This window comes from Erpetoichthys calabaricus, chromosome 18 (genome assembly GCF_900747795.2).
Source record: "Erpetoichthys calabaricus chromosome 18, fErpCal1.3, whole genome shotgun sequence".
In the NCBI taxonomy this organism is placed as follows: Eukaryota; Metazoa; Chordata; class Cladistia; order Polypteriformes; family Polypteridae; genus Erpetoichthys; species Erpetoichthys calabaricus.
In genome coordinates, this window is record NC_041411.2 from 5,934,594 (window position 1) to 5,947,233 (window position 12,640).

The 12,640-nt window shown below is 37.2% G+C and overlaps 1 protein-coding gene across 4 annotated transcripts in view; it reads left to right on the forward strand.

Annotated features, from left to right (window-relative positions):
* Nucleotides 1-12,640, forward strand: part of atxn2 (ataxin 2) — a 99,179-nt gene that overhangs the window by 59,928 nt on the left and 26,611 nt on the right. For all 4 annotated transcript variants that reach the window (XR_003718971.2, XR_003718972.2, XR_003718969.2 and 1 more), the window contains 3 exons: nt 2,049-2,246; nt 9,619-9,801; nt 10,851-11,054. Coding sequence is in view for 1 of the 4 variants with exons in the window: in XM_028825276.2 (XP_028681109.1) it covers nt 2,049-2,246; nt 9,619-9,801; nt 10,851-11,054 (585 nt within the window). In the remaining 3 variants the exon portion in view is untranslated. The remainder of the gene's footprint in view (nt 1-2,048; nt 2,247-9,618; nt 9,802-10,850; nt 11,055-12,640) is intronic.

Consider the following 12,640-nt stretch of genomic DNA (forward strand, 5'->3'; position numbering starts at 1 on the left):
TGGGAATGGCAATGATGAATCAATACAGCGTAGACCTCTAGTTCAAAGATCTATGGAGATACTACATTGTGAAAGGTGTGGTGTGTATTGATTCCATTTTAAAGTTAAACTCAGGTTCTGCTTATTTAAAAGTTTATATTCTGAAGAAGTTTTTGCTTGCTTGATTTTTATCACTGTTCATGGGTAAAGTGTCTGTTTAGTTTGGTAATATTCTAGTCCCTAGCTAATTTTCACAGCCCTAGCATGCTGTCGTTTCACGTGTGTGTTTTCATTTTTGATTTCACTTGTTACTGAGCCGTCGTTACAAACCACCAACCCACGTGTTTTTTTATTTGTGGCCTCTTCTATCTATCTGTTTATCTATTTCTATCGATCTGTCTGTGTCTATTATATGGTGCCTTTTCTATCTGGCTATTATAATGTGCCTTTCACATCTGTCCATCTATTATATAGTGCCTTTCACATCTATCTATCTGTCTTTCTATCTATTATAGTGCGTTTTACATCTTATCTATTATATGGTGCTTTTTCTATCTATATATCTATTATATATTGCCTTTCACATCTAACTGTCTGTCTTTCTATCTATCTATTATAGTGCCTTTCACATCCATCTATCTATTATATGGTGCCTTTTCTATCTATATATCTATTATATATTGCCTTTCACATCTATCTATTACAGGTGTCCTCAATCACGGTACTGGTGGGTCGCAGTGGCTGCAGGTTTTTGCTCCAACCCAATTGCTTAATAAGAAGTACTTATTACTCATGTAACTTTTCTGCTTCACTTATTGCTTATTTTACTCTTAAACAGCTTTATTCTTGTTTTTTAATTTCCCCTAATTAGCAATAACATGCAAATGACAAAAGAGAGCAGCATTTCTCAATTTAGCTTGTTACCATTTACACCTGTGTGTATTTATCCTGCACTATTGGGTGTAATTAAATATTTGGAAGGAAAGTGAAGAGAAAGAAGTGAAGGACTGAGAATTACTCCTCCATTTTAGCCTTCAAATCATTTGGATGATATCCTTAGAAAGGGGAAGAAAATCGAGGATATGAGAATTACCTGACATAACAGAGTTAAAGCAGTAGCAAGCCATGAAATTAAATTATTGGAAAGAATTACTTTCTAATTAAGCAAACGGGTTAGAACAAAAACCTGCAGCCACTGCGGCCCTCCAGGACTGTGATTGAGGACTCCTGATGTATTATATGTTGTCTGTCTGTCTGTCTGTCTGTCTGTCTGTCCCTTTCCTCTCTATCTATCTGAAATTGGCCTTAAATCCTCCGGTGGTTTATAGTGTCATCTGCTTGTTTCAGTACAATTGCCTGCATTTCACAATTCAGAGTATTATTCATTTGTACTGGTGTTCAAAGTGCAGGCCTGTTCCAGTGTAAGCTCTGGAAAGATGGGACTCCAGTTTAGTTGAAGTGTTTAATCTGCAAGCACTGGTGTACGTGATGGAGCCGAGGTGGGTGGCATGATAGTTTCAGATTTTAATATATACATTTACGCGTTGCTCAAATCACAAGTGTGAGACATTGAAGGTGTTAAGGAGTGTAACTCGGACTTGACGCTTTTGACGAAATTTCTGCTCTACAAAGCAAAAACTTTGTTTGGGGTGAACTAAATCTGCAATGGACACCGCATTAATCTGCTGTGAGGATATATGGGGTGGGCTTTATGGTTGGAACTGTTTGTTTTCAAGCATTTTTACAGGGGGTACTTATCACCTTCTAGCACTGAACTGTCCACCCTACGTGACCTGCAGGAATGAGGTAAATAAATAAAGTCAGCTGACGTTTGAAATATTTGAATAATGTCCTTTAGTATCTGACGTTCTTCACTTTGAATGTCATGCTGCCTATCTATGTAGAACTCTGTATTTATCTTGTTTGGTGGGATTTGCCCTTCTTGTATCGGGTTGTGTGTTGTGTTTTTTTTTTTATGTTGCTGTACTTTTATCTGTGGTCTGCTCTTCACTCTCCATGCATTTTATTATTTTGTTTTAGTTTATACTTCATTTCATTTGTCCTGTCAGGTGTTCCCTGGCCATCGCCTTGCCCATCTCCTTCCTCTCGCCCACCTTCTCGCTACCAGTCAGGCCCCACCTCTCTTCCACCTCTGGCCGCCACACCTACCAGGCCCCCTTCCAGGCCGTCACGGCCTCCATCTCACCCCTCTGCTCACGGCTCTCCAGCTCCTGTTTCTGCTATGCCTAAACGCATGTCTACTGAAGGTACAACGCCTTGGTTTCTCTTTTTGTTTTTGTTGATCTTGTCTTTGTGAGTGTCGGTTCCTTGTGTTTTCTGTCTCTCCCCTGTTTCTCCCTTACATTAAAGAGAATGTCATTTAATGCAGCTGCCTTTTGAAACGGTGGTTGACTGTACTGTTATTTCAGTTTGTGCCCTCTTATTTTATTTGTCACTTAGAATATAGTGTCAACAGAAAATGTTCTTGTGTTTTTGAGACACATTTTGTACTTAGGCCTGTAAACAGAGTTTGTATTTGAAGACTGAAAATAAGTTAAAAAGCTGATATATGTTTGAAATGATTAAATGTATCTTTTCAGTTTTAACACATGCACCATTTTCTCTTAATTGTGTTCATTCAATTTTAAAAAAGTAGTGCCTTTTACTGTGAGTCCTTATTTTTATTAACACATGGTCTGTTGCTCATTTTCCTACTGAAATAAAATCCTTGGTTGAACCAGCGTCCATTTGCCATATTCCGTATAACCCTGAGTTTTGATTTTGTATTCAAACTTCAGGTTGTGTTTGCTTGCCCCCATTACTAGGATTTTTTTTCCCTTCCATGCATGGCAGAGTGTGAAAAATTCAGGCCTGCACTTAGTTACACTCGGTCATTAATATTGCATTTTGAATGGTGGTGATTCATGGGGTGCAGTTTTGTACAATGGAAAGGCTTTTGTTAGGGAATATTGAACCAATTTTTTTAAATGAATTTTTAAAATATTATTTGCCTCATGTAGTTTGTAGTGATAGCCCCAAAAAATGTTCACACTCATCTTTTCTTGCAGAATGGAGAGGAACAATTCTGATATTCGTAAGAGTAGCCAATAGTGACCAATGCCATACAACGGTGAACGATGTGCAAAAAAAAAAAAATCGGGAGTGGTCTCCCCTCGACTTTCTCGTATGCTCGGATATGGGGATGGATATCTGAGGAGTAAAGCGCAAGACAAGGATTATATGTTTATATTACGTACATTAAAGAATCATCAACAACAAATCAAATTAATAATATGTTGAACAATTATTATAAAAGTAAAGTTGAATAAATCAGACTCTGTAGCTGCTTGAGTAAAAGGTTAAGTACCACTTCTGGTTAGCGGAAATAGCTGAAAAGTTGATAGAAATCTTCATTTTGTACCTAATACTTAGATACAAAATTTGGTTGACCTAAGTGAAAGCGAACTCAAGTTACTGTTTTTATATACACACACACACGCTCATACATAATTCCAAAAATGGTATTTTCAGACTCACAGAGGTCTAAAATTTCGATTTTCATCAAAATCTCGATATCGAATTTTTGGACGATTACAATACTTACCCTGGGAGAAAGTAAATTGGACTCAGGGAGGTCTGAAATGTCGATTTTCATCAAAATCTTGATATCAAATTTTTGGACAATTACAATACTTTACCTATACTTCGTATACGAGAAAGCAAAAAGAAAAGTTTGCAGTCTCTAAGTATAAATCCACTTTCCCAGATATAATACGATACAGTACACAATTTCTTTGACTTTTTTTTATTAGAAGTAGTCGAATAAAACATGTCTAAAAGATTCATCAAAATCTTCATCAAATTTTTGTAAGATTGCAAGACTTTCCTAACGAGAAAGTAAATTGGACTCGGGTAGGCCTAAAATGTCGAGATTCATCAAAATGTCAATATCGAATTTTTGTAAGATTGCAGTACTTTCCCTATGAGAAAGTACATTGGGCTCGGGGAGGTCTAAAACATCTAGATCAATCAAAATCTTGAAATTGAATTTTTGGACGATTACAATAATTTCCCGACAGGAAAGTAAATCAGACTCTGGGAGGTCTAAAATGTCGAGATTCATCAAAATCTTTAGGTTGATTTTTTGGATGATTGCAATACTTTGTATATGAGAAAGTAAATAAATCACACGGTACTTGTGTTCCATAATCTACTTGTCTGTTATGTAGTCATATGCTCAAAATGTGCAAAACTCTCATGAGTTTTGCTAAAATATTAAGTAGATAAAGTACTTACGGAATTTCTAAAGCCTCATGAGAAGGGGTTTTTGGACTGAAGACGGAACTCTTGACCAACAAGTGATGGTCTTCGATTCAAACAGCCTTCCCGTGAGGATTTAAGTTGCCTGTTTAGGGTGTGCAGTCATAATTGCAGAAGAAATACTTTATAATAAATTTTGCAAATATAACTGATGTGACTTGAGTAACGTCATGTCGTTTTTTTTTAACCCACTTAATGCAGGCCATTGTTATGGAGGGTGTTGAAGCTTATCACTGCTAGCATAGGGTGCAAGGCAGGAACAAACCCTGGATTAGGGCGCCAGTGCATCACACGGTGAACACACACACACATGGTAGGGCCAATTGAAAGTCGCCATTTCACCTAACCTGCATGTCTGTGGTCAGTGGGAGGGAGCTGGAGCTCCTGGAGAAACTCGCACAGACACGGAGAGAACATACAAACTTCATGCAGACGACCCGGGACGCCAACCTTGGTCTTTTTACAGCGAGGCAGCAACAATACCACTGTACACGAGTAACGTGAGGAGTTTCTAACACTGTCTGGTCACCATTACATTCTTATATATCATACTTTTTTTTCCTCTCTATTCTGCATGAAAACATGAGAGCAAATATTTTTCTCTGTCATCAATACAAACTGCAACATAGTAACATAATAAAATGTCATTTTTAGGTGGATTGTTCCATTAAGCTTTAATGCATGCAGCTGTGGATAACATAAATGCCCATGATCTTTTAAAATGTGTTATTACAAGTAATGTTAATTTATTTGTGTACATTTTTGGGATTTTCTTAGTGTATTTTAGGAAATTTCTGCCTATTTTCTGAATGAGGTTGTAGCTTATTGTAGATTCCAATATATGTAAGACAGAAATATGCAGTTAATAGTCAAGGTAATCCCTTTTTTGGATACATTTTATCAATCCCTGAGGGACATTTGCCTTTCGCATGGTCTGTGGGGGTCCAAGTGCAGGGTCAGCCATTTTACAACGCCTCTGGAGCAGTTTTCAGGTTATGGGCCCCTAGAAAATAAAAAAAAAAATTGAAGTACAGTTTTCCCTCACAATTTGCAGGAGTTAAGGGCACAGGACTCCCGTGAATGTGAATATTTCTGTATGTTCATTTGTTTATTGAACAAGATGCAAAAAGCTGCGTGAAAGCGTGAGGTGGAATGATCAGTGCACAAACAAATCACATCTGTGAGCCTGGCTGCTTGAGACCAAGATGTGCGGCTTCCCCCAGACAAAGTGTGTAGTTCATCCATTCTTTAGTGAACTTTCTACAACATTTAACTTATTATAATGATAAAATTATATGTACATTTATGGTAGTAAATGCAAAAAATTATTAATATTACAAGCACAAAAAGAAATCCAACAAAACGCTAAGCACAAAACGATAAACACTCAAGATGACACAGTCCCGTTTTGCAGATGATGGTGGTGTAGTTTTTAAATAAAACTCCCAGTGAACAGCTTCCTGTAAGCTGTGTAACGTTTTTCCCTACCGTGACGCCAAAATCCACGAAGATTCGTAGAAGTTGGGAGCACTCCACAGACGCAGGTGTCTTCCTACCCAATCGAAAAAGCAAGAACAAATCCCAATGAAAACTGTAATCCACTTGAGTAGTGAAGCATTGAAACAGAAAGACACCACCGATAGCGATCCTGCTGGCTTCTTATGGCTTACTTTGAAAAACTAGTGTGCTTCTCTTTCACCCTGCAGCAAAGACCAATATTGTAGAATTAACAAGTGAATTTGGACTGTAGGTGCCCCACTGCAGTTTTACCTTCGGACTGACGCACAAAGTACAGCCGACTTAAATGAATAATGTTTTTCTTTGGTTAAATCATTATATTGTGTGTGTGTTGACGCTTCTTTTAATAAAAAAGAAAGAAACTTGATTCTTTATGCAGCTTAATTTGTATTTCTGTTTGTCTAAGACTAAAGAGATGAGTAGATAGGAAAGGCATTACATAGGCAGGCAGAACTTTATTTGTCCCTGGGGGAGATGAAAACCAATTCCACTGATCTTATAAGGTAAAATGTTTTTTGTTTTTCGTATGTGAGGTGTAATGAAAGTATTGTAATCGTCCAAAAATTACATTTTGAGATTTTGATGAATCTCGATATTTTAGACCTCCCCGTGTCTGAAAATACCATTTTTGGAATTATGTCTGTGTGTCTGTCTGTCTGTCTGTCTCTGTGTGTGCAAACAAGATAACCTGAGTATGATTTCACTTGGGTCAACCAAATTTTGCATACAAGTACTAGGTGTAAAACTTGGGCTATTTCCTATAACTGGAAGGGATACTTTACTTTTTATTCATGCAGCTGCAGAGTCCAATGTATTCAACTTTACTTTTATAATAATTGTTGAATAGATTAATTTCATTTAATGTTGATGGTTCTTTAATGTACATAGTATAAAAATATAATCATTATCTTGCGGTTTACTCAAATATCCATCCCCATATCTGAGCATACGAGAGAGTCCAGGGGAGACCACTCCTGACTTTTTTTAAACGCATATCTCCATTTGTATGTTAAAGGCCACAGAATTTCTGTATATGTAATGGGCTACAATTCAGTATTCTAAAGAAAATGACATTTCGGTGTGTTGCTTAGTGTAATGGGCTATAAACCAGTGTTTTAAAGGAAAGCCAGAATTTCTGGAAAATTCTGCTACAGGTTATTGCTGATGGCTATCTACAGGACACAAATATTTTCCTGTCTTGCTAAAGAGTCACCTGCTTTGAATAGTCAGACTGCTTTGATTTAGTATCTTATCTACACACAATGTGTAGATACAGAACTGTCTGCTTCCTTGGAAAATTAACTTGAGTTCTGGGGACATTGGTTTCTAATCAAGTACTCAAAGTAAATGTGTTTACACTATTTGTTATACAGAGTAAATTGGCTTGCACCATTGTTTTCACTGATTACCATGTTCATCTATGCAGAAATTGAAGCATATATATATTTCTGGGAAAAGGAGAATAAAAGGAGAAGAGAACAGAGAAGTATGGTCTGAGACTCGGGACTGCTGTCTGTTTCTTTTATGCTTTACACCCTATCGCTGTAGCTACACCCTGTAGCAATAGTGGCTTGTACCTGGCCCAGGTTCCCCTAGACCGTGAGGCCGGTAACATATACAGTATGGGGGCAACAATTGTCCCTAAAGAAATAAAATTATTTCCTACCCTACAGTGATTGCATTTCATGGAGACCAAGTAGCTGCTTGTTGGTCGCAGCAAAGATTGGTGGCATTGTAGAATTAGCCAGAGCAGGTTATGTTCCTTTGGGATTTTTCCTGAATTAGGGAAAAACGTAAAATGGTGTCCCAATGTTGGTCATTTTAGTTGTAATGTTATTTAATGTCATCTGCAGGATTGTGAATTATGTGTGGTCTCAGGCACTGCTTTTTGATTTTTTGAACAGTTGGCCCAGTTGTCTCACTCTACAGTCTGATAATAATCGTGGTCTTTAAGAGTGTTGTGGGCTCTTGGTGATGTTTTTGTATTTACCAGAAATTGGAGATTTACGTGCCAGATAGTTTATAAAGGGGAAAGGCTTGGGGGAATTTTGGAAAATATTTTGTGTTTGGACTGAAACCAACCTTTTACTCTTTTTTTTTTTTTGTGAGGACTTGGCCTTATTCCCTTTGCTGTGTAGAGCCCTTGATGGGTCGTCTGCATGGAAGGGAAAGAGACACCTCTTAATCTGGAAAATGAGTGCTCAAAGACAAATGTCAAAATGGGTTTATTGAGTTTACAAGCAGAGGCCACTCTGACCGTGATGAAATCTGTTGTGCAGCTCACATTAAAAAAAATTTGGGAGTGGTCTCCCCCCGACTTTCTCGTATACTCAGCTATGGGGATGGATATCTGAGGAGTAAACTGCAAGACAAGGATTATATGTTTATATTATGTACATTAAAGAACCATCAACAACAAATCAAATTAATAATATGTTGAACATATAAAAGTAAAGTTGAATAAATCAGTCTCTGTAGCTGCTTGAATAAAAGGTAAAGCACCACTTCCAGTTAGCGGGTATAGCGCAAAGGTTGATAGAAATCTACGTTTTGTACCTAACACTTGGATGCAAACTTTGGTTGACCTAAGTGAAAGCGTACTGAAGTTACTGTGATTATACACACACACACACACACACACACAGAGAGAGATATAATTCCAAAAACGGTATTGTCACTCGGGGAGGTTCATAAAAATTGAATTTTTGGACGATTACAATATTTTCCCTAGTATCTATCTATCTATCTATCTATCTATTAGAAAGTAATTTGGACTCAAGGAGGTCTAAAACGTTGAGATTCATCAAAATTTGGAGGTCTAATTCTTGGACAATTACAATACTTTCCCTGTACTTTGTATAAGAGAAAGTAATAAAAAAAAAACAATTGCAGTCTCAGATAAGTATAAATCCAATTTTCCGAGATGCAGTACGGTACAGTACACATCTTCATTGACTTTTTATTAGCAATAGTCGAATATTGGGTCTGGGATATTTTGAGAGTTTGTGCATAAGGCCTGTTGGTGGTGAGATGTGCACAATGATAACCATTGTAGTCCGAAATGTTAAGAGTTGCTGTATCTTGATACAGATGATGTGATTGCGTTTCTTGTTGCCCCTTAATGTTTTTCATTGGTTTTTAGAAGAGTGTGGTTGGGGAGCATCAGAGAAACAAGTGTCAGATATCAAGTATGCTTTCAAATGATTTCCTCAATATTTGATTAAAGGAACCTGGAACGTTAAATGACCACTTTAATAAGACAGTCGCATGTCTCCTACATTAGATTGCGTAGTAAGCCCACGTAAAGTGGCTGACCTTGTGCATCGGCTTTAAGTGATGCCAGCCTGCAGCATCGGGACCAAATGGGACTCGAGGCCAACTGACGCCTGAGATCTGAAATTGGTGATGAGCTGAACTGTCGGTCTTAAGGCATTGCTCAAAGAGTGACCTTTAAAATTTCCAGTGGTGTGCTAATTTATGTTTCTGTTGTTGTTTCAATTCAATATTTAGCTTTGTGCAGTTTACTTGCCAAATGTCATTTGAATTTGTTTTTCCTGTAGTTTATGTGAAATGTGACCATCTGAATTTATTTATAATAAAAAAAATCATTTTTGTAGTTATTAATTTGAGCTGCAGATAAACGGATGTAAAACTTTATTTTTTTGCGGATGGTGAATTCTGGGGTACTTGTTTTTCTCACCTATGTGCTACTCAAAGCGTAATAGAAAATATTTTTTAACAGTTGCCTAACTAAACATTATTGAAAAGCAATTATTTCTTTATTTTTTATGATTTTGTTAGGTCCTCCCAGAATGTCTCCTAAAACGCAGCGAACCCCCAGGGGCCACAGGGTCTCAACAGGACGGAGTGGTGTGTCTTCTAGTGTTGAGTTTATGTCTCACACAGCAACTGCAGAAATGTCGGCAGCACCTGCCGCTCGAACCAGCCCTTCAGGTGGGACGTGGTCATCTGTGGTCAGCGGAAGTAAGTAGTTGCCTTCATTTATTAATAGATAGGGTGAAATTTGAATTTTGATTTATAATCTTATAAACAGATCGATATATAAACACAGATGCATTATGGTCTGAACACAACAGGATGACTGTAAAGGAAGAGGGGGGTGGGGGTGGAACAAGAAAAACTTCTGACTTGACAGTCCCAGTGAGGTGCTATACAGGCATATTGCTGTTGGTATAATGGAGCCCCAGTCCCACTTCTTGACTGCTGGGATAATTGGCTGGCTGAAGGCACCCTGTCTCCGTGTCACAGAGAGGATGTGCATCATTGTTCATAATGGCACACCGCCTCTCCTCTTCTTATACCTCCAAGGTGTGCAGAGTGCACCCCATAACTGAGCCTGCCCTTCTAATCAGCTTGTTGATTTGGTGGGCGCCTCATGAATTGATGTTACCAGCCCAGCACACCACGCTGGCAATCACAGAGTAATAGAAGATATGAAGGATGCCACTTCCCACATTTAAGAAGCACAGACTCCTAAGGAAGAACAGCCAGCTCAGCCCTTTCTTATAAAGTTTCCCTGTGTTCTGACACTAGTGCAATGTGTCATTGGTGTGCACCCCGAAAATACTAGTAGGAGTGGACCACTTCTCCATCCACTCCCTGGATAGTAACACACATGGAGGCTCTTTGTTGTGGAGAAAGTCAGTCAGCAGTTCCTTAGTTTTACTGATGTTAGGCTGCAGACAATTCTCTAAGTTCTCCACCTGACTCCACTCATCCCCTCTGTCTCATGTTTGTGACTGATATACCCCAGAAGTGCAGAATCATTTATTTATTATTTAAATGTATTATTTATTATATTTAGTAACTAACTTTTTGATTAACATGCCAGTGGGCAAATCCAGTTTTCTTTCTATAGTTATCCTGATGTTAGATTTTATTATATCTTGTATGTGATTTGGTTTAAGTAGGTTCAGTCAATCAAAGCCTACAGTATAAACGAGTTATTCTAAAGCTCTGCCAGTTTTATTGACAAGCGTTAAAATAAAATAAAAATGATGTTCGACTCTTAGGTTCAAGTTCCCGGTTATCTCCCAAAGCACACAGGCCTAAGTCTCCTCGACAGAACAGTGTTGGAAGTGCTTCTAGTGGTTCCTCGCTACCCTCTCCTCAAGTGGGTACCATCCCTGCTGAGCCTGTAGCCATGCCTGTTTCATCAGCTTCACCCACGACCACCAGCCCTGCTCTAAACAGAACGATTACGCCATCAGTAGAAGGTGAGTTGCTGCGTTTAATTCGTATGGTATTTAGATTCTAACTTTCCCAGGTCAGTCTGCAGAAAACAACATTTTCATTTGAATACAAAATTCTAATAATAAACACTGTTGTTGATAGTTACACCTCGAGGCAGACCGAATGCAACCAAGGACACTGAAAGCAAAAGAAATTGTGAGGGCTAAAGTTTTGCCAATTCGAAATAATTGCTTGCACTAATTAAAAGTATTGTGAAAACGCAATGAGAAGCAAGTTCAGCAACAGCTTTATAACAACCTAGTTGTGGTACTTGTCGAAGTCGGGTAATATCTAAAATATTTGTTAATTATTCTAACAAATATTTTTTAACACTGTTCCTTGGTATCTGTGTGTGCATGTCTGTGAACTTCTCTTCACTTGCGCTACCTTTCTTGAGCGTGTTGCCATAAAGTCTCTGTCATTATTTTCTAGGCACCTTTCTCACCTCCTGTTCAGTTTTATACTTGCAGTCTTTGGCGACTCTCTGTGTGCTTCATGCATCTTTACTCCATCTTGGATCTCCTCTTTCATTGCATCATCAAAGCCAAGCTGACCAATCAGATTGATCCGTGGGACTGTACACAAAGACTTTAGCGTTTTATTGTGTAGTAGACGTGTTTTGTTCAAATAAGGAACTTCAGCCTTGAGTTTAGCAAAAAAGAAATCAAAGGGCCTTTCTTATATATATATATATATATATATATATATATATATATATATATATATATATATATATATATATATATATATATATATTAATATATATATATATATTATATATATATATATATATATATATATATTTATATATATATATATATATATATATATATTTATATATATATATTTATATATATATATTTATATATATATATTTATATATTATATATATATATATATATATATATATATTTATATATATATATATATATATATATATTAATATATATATATATATATATTTATATATATATATATATATATAAAATATATGAATGAGTTCAAGACTTCAGGCTGTCATTGCCAGCAAAGGGTTTTCAACCAAGTATTAGAAATGAACATTTGATTTCCAGTTATATAATTTGTCCAATTACTTTTGAGCCCCTGAATTGAAGGGATTGTGTTAAAAAAATGCTTTAGTTGCCTCACATTTTTATGCAATCGTTTTGTTCACCCCACTGAATTAAAGGTGAAAGTCTTCACTTCAACTGCATATATACACACACAGTGGAGCCTCGGTTTGCGAGCATAATTCGTTCCGGAAACGTGCTCACAGTCCAAAGCACTCGTATATCAAAGTGAATTTCCCCATAAGAAATAATGGAAACTCAGATGATTCATTCCACAACCCAAAACTATTCATATAAAAATGATTAATACAAAATATAAAGTAAAAATACATAAAACAAATTAACCTGCACTTGACCTTTGAAAAAAATCACGGCTGGTGTGAGTGAGTTGCTAAACTCTTGTGGGATTCCACCCAACGGGACGACACAGGGACGAGCGTCCCAAAGCAATCGCAGTTTCTCAGCGCTGTAGCAGTTCGTCGTAAAAGCGAATCCAAAAA